The 12977-nt window shown below is 26.3% G+C and overlaps 1 protein-coding gene across 1 annotated transcript in view; it reads right to left on the reverse strand.

Moving 5' to 3' along the window:
• Positions 1-12977, reverse strand: part of LOC135925163 (small subunit processome component 20 homolog) — a 100417-nt gene that overhangs the window by 62361 nt on the left and 25079 nt on the right. Inside the window, exons 23-26 of the mRNA XM_065460373.1 lie at positions 1425-1515; positions 963-1048; positions 732-791; positions 26-91 (exon numbers count right to left, since the gene is read on the reverse strand). Coding sequence (XP_065316445.1) covers positions 26-91; positions 732-791; positions 963-1048; positions 1425-1515 — 303 coding nt within the window. The remainder of the gene's footprint in view (positions 1-25; positions 92-731; positions 792-962; positions 1049-1424; positions 1516-12977) is intronic.

Here is a 12977-nt window from a genome sequence, read left to right on the forward strand (position 1 = left end):
TGAAAATATGTTGAAATCGAATAACCTCATAATAAAACGCATGACATCTTTCCTATGAATGGTTTGTATGACGTGAGACTCTTTATTCGTGCTATAAAAAATTTTTTTTAATCAGATTCAAAAAATATAATTTATACTATATATGTAGGTAAAAAAAAAATTGGCCACTGAATAATTTTAATGTTAATTAATTCTTTAAATCGGCCATTGATATACTTCTGTCAAATCCACTTTTATTTTTATAATGGGTAAGTAATTTATATAATATTCGGAATTTAAAGCTGGCCTTTAACCAGGCATCGTCTCAGGAATATAGGAACCACAATTGTAAGCTCTATACAAGGTTATTAGAAAGAATTATAGAGCTATCATCTAAAAACTAATATGTATTCCCCTTTTAAAAAGTTGAATCTATGACTTGAATCTATTTTAAATGTTTAATCGCTCTAATTATTCTTATATTATTATAAGTAAATATATTTAATTGTGTAAAATATGAATAGTGTCCTTAAGGAAATTTACAAATGTTTTGAGCTTCGAATAAATTATATTCCTGATTTTTTTGAGGGGATACTAATAATTTAATACTTAAAATTTATCCATAAAAAAATTAGGATCAATCTACCAAGTTACATTTGGCTTAAATTGATTACTTTTGATATGCTAAATCTTATCACATATAAATAAAAATAATATCGGGTTTTTTTAACGAAAAAAAATTGTGGTTTTACTTGAAAAGAACGAGTTCTGACTTGAAAGAGATGTCGTTAATAAGCCTCTCTAGATTTTCTCTGCAATAGGGGAAAATAAAGTTAGGAAATTTTTAGGTGTAAAAAAGAAAACGTAAATTTTAGAATATCTAAATCTAACATCGTTTGTGAACAAGATTGATTCTAGATTTTTAAAAATAAGGATGATTCTAAAAGCGAGTGGTGAGATATAATTTTAAGGTTTAAATGCACTTGTAAGGCAGGAGGTATGGTAATTTCAAAGTCTCTAAACATGACAAGGCTTGCCCCTGGATTTCGCTATTAGAATGAGTCAATAACTAAAAAAAATAATATTTTAAAAAGCGCCATATTGTGAAAAAAATTACAAATTATGTTGACCAATTCGACTATTTTTTAAAAAATTACATCTTAGTCCGATCTGAAAAAAAAATAAAAAGTGAAAAAGTACGATTTTTTTTTGAAGGAAGGCGTAAAAGGGAAAAATTGATTTTAAAAAAATTGGTGTTTGAAAAGAATATATTTGTAAGAGGTGATAAGGAAAACAATATAATTTATTAAAATCGAGGTCCGGCAGGAACGAGTGCAGGAGAACGTCCACCCGATTCGAGTTCGGTTGGACGTGTCCGTGCAGAGCTCTAATTTTGTAGCAAATTAACTATATAGAGTAAAGGAGATCAACAAAATTATTCTTACCGTTTCGAATATATTTTTCATTTCTTGGTACTTATAAAGTCCCTTGGGGTTTTTGAATGCTTGAAATATGTTCAGATAATGCCTCAACGTCCTGAAAAAATAAAAACAATACTTTGAAAATATTTAAGATAAATGACCTTGAAAGCGCGATTACTTGTATTTTAAATTCAAATAATTTTTATATTGTGTATCGTTTCTTTTATCATAATTTTAAATGCAATCACTGAAACCTAACCCGATCCCTTTTTTTTTGGTCGAAGGTTTCAAATCCCAAAAATAAAATCTATTTAGTTTTAAATATTTACATTTGTGATTCGTGTTAAGTATATTATTCTTATTTAACAAATTCTGTCCATTATTAGGTGTTTAAAGAAATATGGAAATGGTTAGAGATTGATTAGTAAAATATACAACTTTGTTTTTTTTAGATGGAATAACTAGATTATAAAGCTAAAATTTCATTTATCTTATGTATTAAATAGTTAAACTAATATCCTTCTTGGCAAATTGATATAAGTGTTATAAATTTGTGATTAAGCTAGGTGCACTTAAAGTTGAATTCGTAGTGAGCGCAATCGCAATTTTTGCGGGCGAAATTTCAGCAATGTATCAGCTGATAGGTCGCATAGTGCAAATTTAACATCTGGTAATTGTAAGCGATTTTAATAATATTTCATTATAACGGTTTCCATCAAATTATTATTTTTATACAAAATAATGAAGAGAATATTAAATAATGTTAATAAAAGGAGGGAAGGTGAATTTTACATCCTCTTTCCTAAACTCTTAAAAAATAAGGTTAAATTTTACAATTGTATGAGAATGACAAATGTAATTATTTATTCTATTTTATCTTTAATTCTATTTATTATAGTAAACTTTTTATTATATAATAAAACATATAAAATCAGTTTACACAACAGTCAAATTTTATTAAATATAACCATAGAAGAAAAGTGAATGGTTAGTCAATAATTTATTAAATAAATAAATTTTTTATTTAGGTATTTAGCCACTAGCTGTAACTATCCTAGCTTAGCCTATTCCTTTAAATGGGGATCAACAATCCAAAAATTTATTAGGACCATACCTAGCTATATGGCAAACTTTATTAAGCATTAATATGTCACCACTACTCTCACTGACTTTGAAAGAATAGGAAAGAATATTGAAAGGAAGTGGAATTTATCTAATTGTGTGGGTAGCCCTTTATTTATACAATAATCTTATATTATAAAAATATATTTTATTTTCTATAAATAAAATTTTATATTTTTATTTTTTTAAAAATTGTTTATACATTTTATAATGATATTTTTTACTAAATATTTCTAAATAATTTGTTGACAGAATAAACCCATATTTATTTTAAAAATATTTTTTCATTATAATAAATTCTACCTTATTTTGTATATTATACATGTTGTATTCCATATCAAATCAACTGAAGATTCAACCCGACCCTCTTCGATTTTTTTTAAAATTTGCATGATGGTAGTATATATGTCGTAATTTTTAAAGGGATAATGACTATCCGGGATCTTCACGGGATTTAAAGGGATCCCTTTAAAATTTCAATTTTTTAAAGGATAAAGAACTATACGGTATTATCACTGGGGCAGAGATTGACCTCCAGTTGAATAAATCTTTTGATTAGCTATCGAATGATACCCTATACTAGACAAATCTTATATCATAAGTCAAAAAAAACAAAATTGAAAATTAAAAACGCAACGAAACTCGTGGAAAACGCTTTTAAAATAAGATTCCTCTATCACGATTAAAACGTGATAATCCATCCCGTATTATCATTCCTTAATTATCAACCCTAATTTTTTAGTTATCCCTTTAAATCCCGTGAAGATCCCGGATAGTCATGATCCCTTTAAAAATTACGACATATACACTAACTAGCAATAATATAAAATTTTAATTCTCAACTCAGCTTACTTCATGAGATAAGGCCATCTTTAGAAACGCGAAAAGTTCAAAATACACCATATTTAATTTTAAATATCTCAAAAAGTAATTAAGCTAAAGATATAATATAAACTTTATTAAATAACTCTAGAATAGCCCTTTAATATGATATAAAATTTATTAAATTAAAAATAATTTTATTACCAAAAACCGAAAATAGAAAACCGGAAATTGTTATAAAATAAAAATTGCCCTTTTTTTTCCTTCAAAATTTTTTATCAAATAGACATTATATATCTTAATATTTGTACAAAATCCTAGATTGGGACCATTACTGGGCCAATAGTTATTACGCTTTAAATATAAATAGTATGGCTTAAATTCTATATTATACGAAATTAGTAAATATTTTTTTAACAAAAGTGATAATATTTGTGAATAATAGTATTAAAACTGAAATCCGAACCCCATCTTAAGATTTATATTCGCCCCCCCCCCCCAAAAAAAAATTTCTTCTTAAATTCGAGATTTTTGACCTGGCAATTCTATGAGTGAATTATGTAGATTATTTTCTTTGCCGGATAAAAAATTATCTTTGTGATGGTCAGAAATATATTTTCATAAAGATTATTTTCTACTTATAATTAATTATCAAATAAAATAATTATCATAAAAATCAAATTCAATTCCAACAGCAACAGCCGTCATTTATTAATTTTATAAAGCCATTTTTCTAAGAAAATTAAATTATCGGTATTCATTATCCAATTTATTTTTAATTTAAAATAATTATATAAAATTAATAGCTATCTTTTATTCCTTACCAAAAAAATTTAAATGTCGAGAAAAGATATTTCTATTCCAGTAAAGTGCTGTAATCCCTTTAGAATAAAATCTCATTCAGTACGTTACGATCTTAGAAATGTTTTACAATGGATGATAGAAGTGAATTCTAGCTTATCAATTAATCAAAAAATTTGTAGCTCTTGCCGGAAAAGATTAAAAAAATATTCAACAAATCTGATCTCACATTTTACTTCTACGATCCCGATCACATTACCTTCTATTTCTAACTTACCGTCTACCTCAACTATTAATGAAACATTTAGCGATTCTGAACCTGATCAACCATGCAATCCCGACTCTTATACAGATTTTAATACTTCAATTTTACTTTAAATGAAACTTTGCCATTTTTAGGGGAGACACCTATTATAAAGAAAAGGTTAAATGAAAAAAAATATCCTGTAAATTAATTTTTGAAAATTCAGGGAAAAATTAAAAAAGTTTTTAAAATAAATCTAGAGGATCAAGCAAAAAAAGATGAAGCCGAAATCATAAATCAACTGAAAGAAAAATTTGCTACAAGTTCTCGCAATGAAAAAATACAAATTTTAAAAGTTTTACCAAAATCTTGGACTCTTGATAAAATTGAAAAGAATTTTCAACCACAAATTTTATGGCCCGGACAGCTAAACAATTAATTGAAGAAATAGGTGTTTTGTCAAACCCAAATATCATAAAACCAAGTAGAATAATTCCGGATGACATTGCAAATAAAGTAATAGAATTTTATAATTCTGACGAAAAGAGCAGACTTATGCCAGGTATGAATAATTTTATATCAATGAAAGTTAATGGAAAAAATGAAAGTCAAACGTTATTCTAATTCATTAGATAATTTGATGTATGATATTATTTAATTTAATATGTTTATAACAATATTAATTTTCCATTTGATATTCATGTAATATAAATAATTAGCTAAATAAAGTTATAAATATTTTTACAATTATTTTCTCTCTGAAATAAAATCGCTAAACTTATATGTTAAATATGACATAATGTCTATTAGTGGGCTCACAGCCCGAAACATTTATAAAAAAATATAATATGCCCGATCATAAAGGAATTTTCTTTTTATTTGTTTCGTAAATTACTATATATTTGGTATAATTTAGGATTTGAGCCATACTATTTATATTTAAAGCGTAATAACTATTGGCCCAATAATGGTCCAAATCTAAAATTTTGTACAAATATTAAGAAGTATAATGTCTATTTGTAAAAAAAATTTGAAAGAAAAAAAAAGAGAATTTTTATTTTATAGCTATTTCCGGTTTTTGGTAATAGACTTTTTATTAATAAAATAATTTTTATATCATATTAAAGGGCTATTTTAGAGCTATTTAATAAAATTTAAATCATGCCTTCAGCTTAATTACTTTTTGAGATATTTAAAATTAAATATACTGTATTTTGGAATTTTCGCGTTTCTAAAGATGGCCATATCTCATGAAGTAAGCCGATTTGAAAAGTAAAATTTTATATTTTTATTAGTTAGTGTATATACTACCAACATACAAATTTTTAAAAAAATTGAAGGGGGTCGGGTTGAGAATCGACTTTTTTTGGTTGATTTAATATGGGATACAACATATATTTTTATGATTTCTAAAAATTCCTAAATTAAGATACTATTTGCTATATTTTTATATAAAATTAATACTATATAATTTTTTTAGTGACATTCTTACATATATATTTTATGAGTTTAGACTATAAAAGGTAAATTTATTTTTATTAAATATCACTCAAATTATAACAATTTAAAAAAAATATATATGTTGTATTCCATATTAAATCAACCAAAAAAGTCAATTCTCAACCCGACCCCCTTCGATTTTTTTAAAAATTTGTATGTTGGTAGTATATACACCAGGGTTGTGTTTGACCGGTCAAATACAATTCGGTCAATTAACCGATATTTGACCGGTCAAATATGGTCAAATTCAAATAAATGTTTTTTACACCAATATTAACTTTATTTTGCATTTATATAATATTATAATATATCTATGTATAATAATAAATATCATAATATTTTTTAATTCATTCTATAGTCAATGTTTCACCCTCCGTGGCAGAGTCTTGTTCCGATTCATATTCAATATCATTATTTTCTTTAATATTTTTAATCAATCTTAAATTATGATACACTCTTACTAATTTTCCTGCTGTAGAAGCCTTTAATCTATTTCTGTTTTTCGTGTGAATATTTCCCCAAACCGACCAATTTCTTTCAGAAGAAGTCGAACTAGGAAATGTTAATAAAATATTAGCGACTTCTCTTAATGGGCAAGGTGGGCAAAATGCATTCCACCAACTTGAGGCCGAAACTTGATTGTTTCTTATGGAAGTTACAACTTTCCACATATTATGGCTATTAAATATACCGCTTTTGCTTCTGAAATTTACTATATTACTCAAAATATTTTGATTATCACCACCTTGTAAAATACCCAATTCTTGTATTATATTACATGCTACATCAAATTCAGTATTAGTAAGATGCTCCCCTTGATATTGGGGGTCCAATAAATAAGCAGCATTGTGTGAGCACATGTATTTAGATCAGTTTTTCTCTTTTCAAACATAACCTTAATTTTTTTTTCTTGAGATGGAGAAAATATAGAATCATGGCATGATTGTATTATGTGTTTTTCCAAATTAAGCATCTCGTTTTTTACTTGGGCCAAAGTACATTTATCCCCTTGCACTTTCAACAATGAGGTAGCTAAAGGTTGGAGTATAGCTAAAAATTTTAAATTTTTCGTCCAAAATTCTTCGTTTAATATATTATTGGTAATTTCTATGGGACAAATATCACAAACAGCTTCTTCAACAACTGATGCTTTTAGAGCTTTCTTGCATATTTGAATTTGCTCCATACATTTTATTGACGATGCCCATCTTGTTTGGGCAATTGTACTTAATGTAGATGGTATGCCATGAAGATTCTTATTACGGGAAAATACTGCAGCTGGTATGTGTTTATTCTTGAAAAATTTAACAATTTTTTTAATTATTGAAATATGGTCACTGAAGGCGTTCAATCGTTCAAAATCGTTAAAGAATAACTGCAATGTATGCGCTGCACAACCATAACATTGTATATGATTATAAATAGATTCAGATTTTAGAATTCTCCAGGCTGCTTTCATGTTAGCGGCATTATCAGTAACTAAAGAATATACTTTTACCGGATTCAATTCATGAATTACATTTTTAAATTCCTGGGCAATATAATCTGCCGTATGGCGATTTTCCTCAGTATTTAGAAATTTGTAGATCACTGGAACAGGCGTCATCACCATAAAATTAATAATACTCTCGTTTCTAATGTTGCTCCAGCCATCTGATACAATTGATAAGTAAGGAGGTTTATCTATTATATCTGCAACTCTCACCTCCATATCACCTAACGCTTTGTCTAGAAGATATCCAGCCAGCTGCCTTCTCCCGGGTAATGTGTAAATAGGACGTATTTTTTAAAAAAATTCTTGGATGTAGGGATTTTCAGTGATGTGGAAAGGTAAATTGCTCGCATATACAGCCTTTGCAAACAATTGATCCAGCTCATTTTTTTCTTTGGGATTAATTCTATCTATGAAACATATAATATACATAGTAATTTAATTTTGTAAGAAAATATTATATTTTAAAATTACAATAATAAAATATATCTAATATAACAAGTCATATATTAAAAATGAGTGTTAAAGATTGAGATTTATATTTAATCGCCTTGCTTGTAGATTGATTAGAAATAATGGAATCAAATTCTCCTAACACACACGACAAAATATTATTCATTTGATAATCATTCTCACTAATTTCACCCAATTCTTCATTAGAGTTAGACTTAGAAGTATTACAAATTACATTTGTGATATTTTTTGTAGAGGTTGATATTTTGGAATTTGAATAAAATTTTTCCTTAATTATAACAGGGCACATAGTACAGCTGCTTAATAAATGTTTGACCATTCTATCAACGTGGGTGATATAGGACATCTTGCAAAACTTGCACACCGCTTTAACTGATTTACCATCGCGTACTTCTTGAAAATGTTTCCAAACATGATGCTTTGGTTTGACCATAATCCCTAATATATTAAAATTTAACAAAAAATGATTGATTATTGTAAAGTTAATCGATCTTAACTATTTTATAATTATCGACCAATTATTCCAATAATTTCTTAATATTATAAATATAATATAATATATATAACTTTTTACCAGAATTGAATAATATTCCGTAAATCTGACCAGAACAATTAAAATGAAAATTAATTTTAAAAACCAAATATAGCAAGTGTAAGTAAAACAAATGAGAATTAATATAATTTATACTCGGCTAAATATTAAATAAAATTTAAATTTATTAAAAAATAAGAATGAAAAAATTATATTATGATTATAATAAATCGGGTATTTTTATTTTTTTTAAGAAAAATGAATTGAAAAAAATAAAGAAGGCGAGAAACGGCAATGATTAGGCAAAAAAATAACTAAAAATATTACTATATTTACTAAAAATTACATATTTATATTTTAACAATAAAAGAATTCTTTTGTTTTTAACAATTCATGATACAAATAATTTTTAAAATAATTGTAACCTAATAAGATTGATAAACATGCTTTTAATGCATACTAGTTAATTATATCAAAATATTTATTCGCCATTAATATTTTAGAGTATTTGACCGGTCAAATACTCCTCCGGCCAATTGACCGACATGCCAACCCTGGTATACACTAACTAATAAAAATGTAAAATTTTACTTTTCAAATCGGCTTACTTCATGTGATATGGCCATCTTTAGAAACGTGAAAATTCCAAAATACAGTATATTTAATTTTAAATATCTCAAAAAGTAATTAAGCTGAAGGATGATTTAAATTTTATTAAATAGCTCTAGAATAGCCCTTTAATTATAAAAATTATTTTATTAATAAAAAGTCTATTACCAAAAACCGGAAATAGCTATAAAATAAAAATTCTCTTTTTTTTTCTTTCAAATTTTTTTTACAAATAGACATTATACTTCTTAATATTTGTACAAAATTTTAGATTTGGACCATTATTGGGCCAATAGTTATTACGCTTTAAATATAAATAGTATGGCTCAAATCCTAAATTATTAAATATATAGTAATTTACGAAACAAATAAAATGAAAATTCCTTTATGATCGGGCCGATTATATTTTTTTTATAAATGTTTCGGGCTGTGAGCCCACTAGTAGACACATATTTAACATATAAGTTTAGCGATTTTATTTTAGAGAGAAAATAATTGTAAAAATATTTATAACTTTATTTAGCTAATTATTTATATTACATGAATATCAAATGGAAAATTAATATTGTTATAAACATATTAAATTAAATAATATCATACATTAAATTATCTAATGATTTAGAATAACGTTTGACTTTCATTTTTCCTTCCATTGGAATAAATGAATGATATTTTAATGTCCCGGGAATTAGTTTGGCCGTTAAAAATCTATTTACGAGATTGGTTTCCATTCTTAAATATTCAACGTTGCTGACAAATGTATAATTAATACCCGGGATATTAATTCTCGCATATTTATATAAATCCATAGGAGTTAATATATGATTTTCATAAGGATGTTGCAGGCTTGCTCTAGCAGCCAACCTCTTTGTAATTCCCCCTAAACTATCGCAAGGAGTTTTGCCATGTGCAGTTGCAAAAAAATGCCATTCTGCCTTGATCCCAAAATCATTAAGCATGAGGAATTAAAATATTTAATTTTTCAATCAAATACTCCAAAAATTCGCTGGCGGACTTAGTTAAGGTTTCGAGGGTGGTACGGTCTGCCGCTAACCATTGTTTAAATGTTATATAATCTATGGCATTATTATCAAACAATAAATGTAATCTTTCTTTAAGTTCCAAAGTGCCGGGACACATTTGGCATTTCTTTAAGTAACAGCAAGGTTGGGCTGGATTGCGTAGACTTTGTGCAATGTAATGTTTATAATCTTTTAAGGGAGGAAATGGATAGCTATGCTGGTTTGCAGTTAACTGATTTAATTTACCCCCAATTATAATTAATTTAAAATTTTGATGAAATGTACAGATGCACATTGTATGCGTTCCAGACCTGCCTGCTAAAATACAGCTTTTTGATCTCATGATAGCAAACTTGCTGAAACCTATCTTTATATTACTGTTTATTTCTTTAAAATTGGTAAATAATTCTTTTATATTACACAAAACGAATCTCTTTTGTACTTGGTTCCTTTTCCATTAACTTTCATTGATATAAAATTATTCATACCTGGCATTAGTCTGCTGATTTCGTCAGAATTATAAAATTCTATTACTTTATTTGCAATGTCATCCGGAATTATTCTACTTCGTTTTATGATATTTGGGTTTGACAAAACACCCTTTTCTTCAACTAATTGTTTAAGCTGTCCGGGCCATAAAATTTGTGGTTGAAAATTGTTTTCAATTTTATCAAGAGTCCAAGATTTTGGTAAAACTTTTAAAATTTGTATTTTTTCATTGCGAGAACTTGTAGCAAATTTTTCTTTCAGTTGATTTATGATTTCGGCTTCATCTTTTTTTGCTTGATCCTCTAGATTTATTTTAAAAACTTTTTTAATTTTTCCCTGAATTTTCAAAAATTAATTTACAGGATATTTTTTTTCATTTAACCTTTTCTTTTTAATAGGTGTCTCCCCTAAAAATGGCAAAGTTTCATTTAAAGTTGAAATTGAAGTATTAAAATCTGTATAAGAGTCGGGATTGCATGGTTGATCAGGTTCAGAATCGCTAAATGTTTCATTAATAGTTGAGGTAGACGGTAAGTTAGAAATAGAAGGTAATGTGATCGGGATCGTAGAAGTAAAATGTGAGATCAGATTTGTTGAATATTTTTTTAATCTTTTCCGGCAAGAGCTACAAATTTTTTGATTAATTGATAAGCTAGAATTCACTTCTATCATCCATTGTAAAACATTTCTAAGATCGTAACGTACTGAATGAGATTTTATTCTAAAGGGATTACAGCACTTTACTGGAATAGAAATATCTTTTCTAGACATTTAAATTTTTTTGGTAAGGAATAAAAGATAGCTAAATTTATATAATCATTTTAAATTAAAAATAAATTGGATAATGAATACCTATAATTTAATTTTCTTAGAAAAATGGCTTTATAAAATTAATCAATATAAATGACGGCTGTTGCTGTTGGAATTGAATTTGATTTTTATGATAATTATTTTATTTGATAATTAATTATAAGTCGAAAATAATCTATATGAAAATATATTTCTGACGATCACAAAGATAATTTTTTATCCGGCAAAGAAAATAATCTACATAATTCACTCATAGAATTGCCAGGTCAAAAATCTCGAATTTAAGAAGAAATTTTTTTTTGGGGGGGGGGGGGGGGGCGAATATAAATCTTAAGATGGGGTTCGGATTTCAGTTTTAATACTTTCACAAATATTATCACTTTTGTTAAAAAAATAATTACTCATTTCGTATAATATAGAATTTAAGCCATACTATTTATATTTAAAGCGTAATAACTATTGGCCCAGTAATGGTCCCAATCTAGGATTTTGTACAAATATTAAGATATATAATGTCTATTTGTTAAAAAATTTTGAAAGAAAAAAAAGGCCAATTTTTATTTTATAACCATTTCCGGTTTTCTATTTCCGGTTTTTGGTAATAAAATTATTTTTATAATAAATTTTATATCATATTAAAGGGTTATTCTAGAGTTATTTAATAAAGTTTAAATTATACCTTTAGCTTAATTACTTTTTGAGATATTTAAAATTAAATATGGTGTATTTTGAACTTTTCGCGTTTCTAAAGATGGCCATATCTCATGAAGTAAGCTGAGTTGAGAATTAAAATTTTATATTATTGCTAGTTAGTGTATATATTACCATCATGCAAATTTTAAAAAAAATCGAAGAGGGTCGGGTTGAATCTTCAGTTGATTTGATATGGAATACAACATATATAAAATAATTTTATTTCAAATATGATAAATATATACAAAATAATTTAATATATTTGATTAGTTAAATATTTATCCAATTCTTCCTTCAGCATATGCCATATTCATGGTAATGATTTTTAATTCTGTCTATTTTAATTTTAGTAGATTTTTAAACACATATAATAAATTTAAATTACCAATGGCATTCCCTTTTCTCTTATAGCATTTATAAGAACTACGAAATTCAACAGAGGATATAGATTCTTCAAATATAAATATTATACTTTCTTAGATATTATAAATTACCATTCCCAATACCAAGTTTTATTAATGCAGGACTATTGAAAATAATTACATCTTTAAATATATTGTCACACTATCATCAAACGTTTTGACACTATCAATGAGGTCAGTTAAATATGTTATTTATTATATAAGCATATATGCTTTTACAGAATATATTAATACTGTTTTATCTATTTTCTCAAAAAATATTATAATTTAAATCATCATTTTATTGATTCATAAGTTTGATATCTTCAAAAAAAGAGTAATTGAATTCAATTCAAAAATCGAGTAATTTAAGATTTTATTTAAAATGCTAAATGTAAAACAATTTGTCCAAATTCTACCAAAGGCAGTATTTAACGTCAATATTTCAAAATCAAGCGATAAACACAAAATGATTTGTATTTTAAAAAAATCGCAGCGATTAACTTTTGGTTTAAATGGCGACTCAAGTCGCGCGATAGGTGACTATAAATGCGATATGATATTTA

Source organism: Gordionus sp. m RMFG-2023, chromosome 1 (genome assembly GCF_954871325.1).
Source record: "Gordionus sp. m RMFG-2023 chromosome 1, tfGorSpeb1-WG-v2, whole genome shotgun sequence".
NCBI lineage: Eukaryota > Metazoa > Nematomorpha > Gordioida > Chordodea > Parachordodidae > Gordionus > Gordionus sp. m RMFG-2023.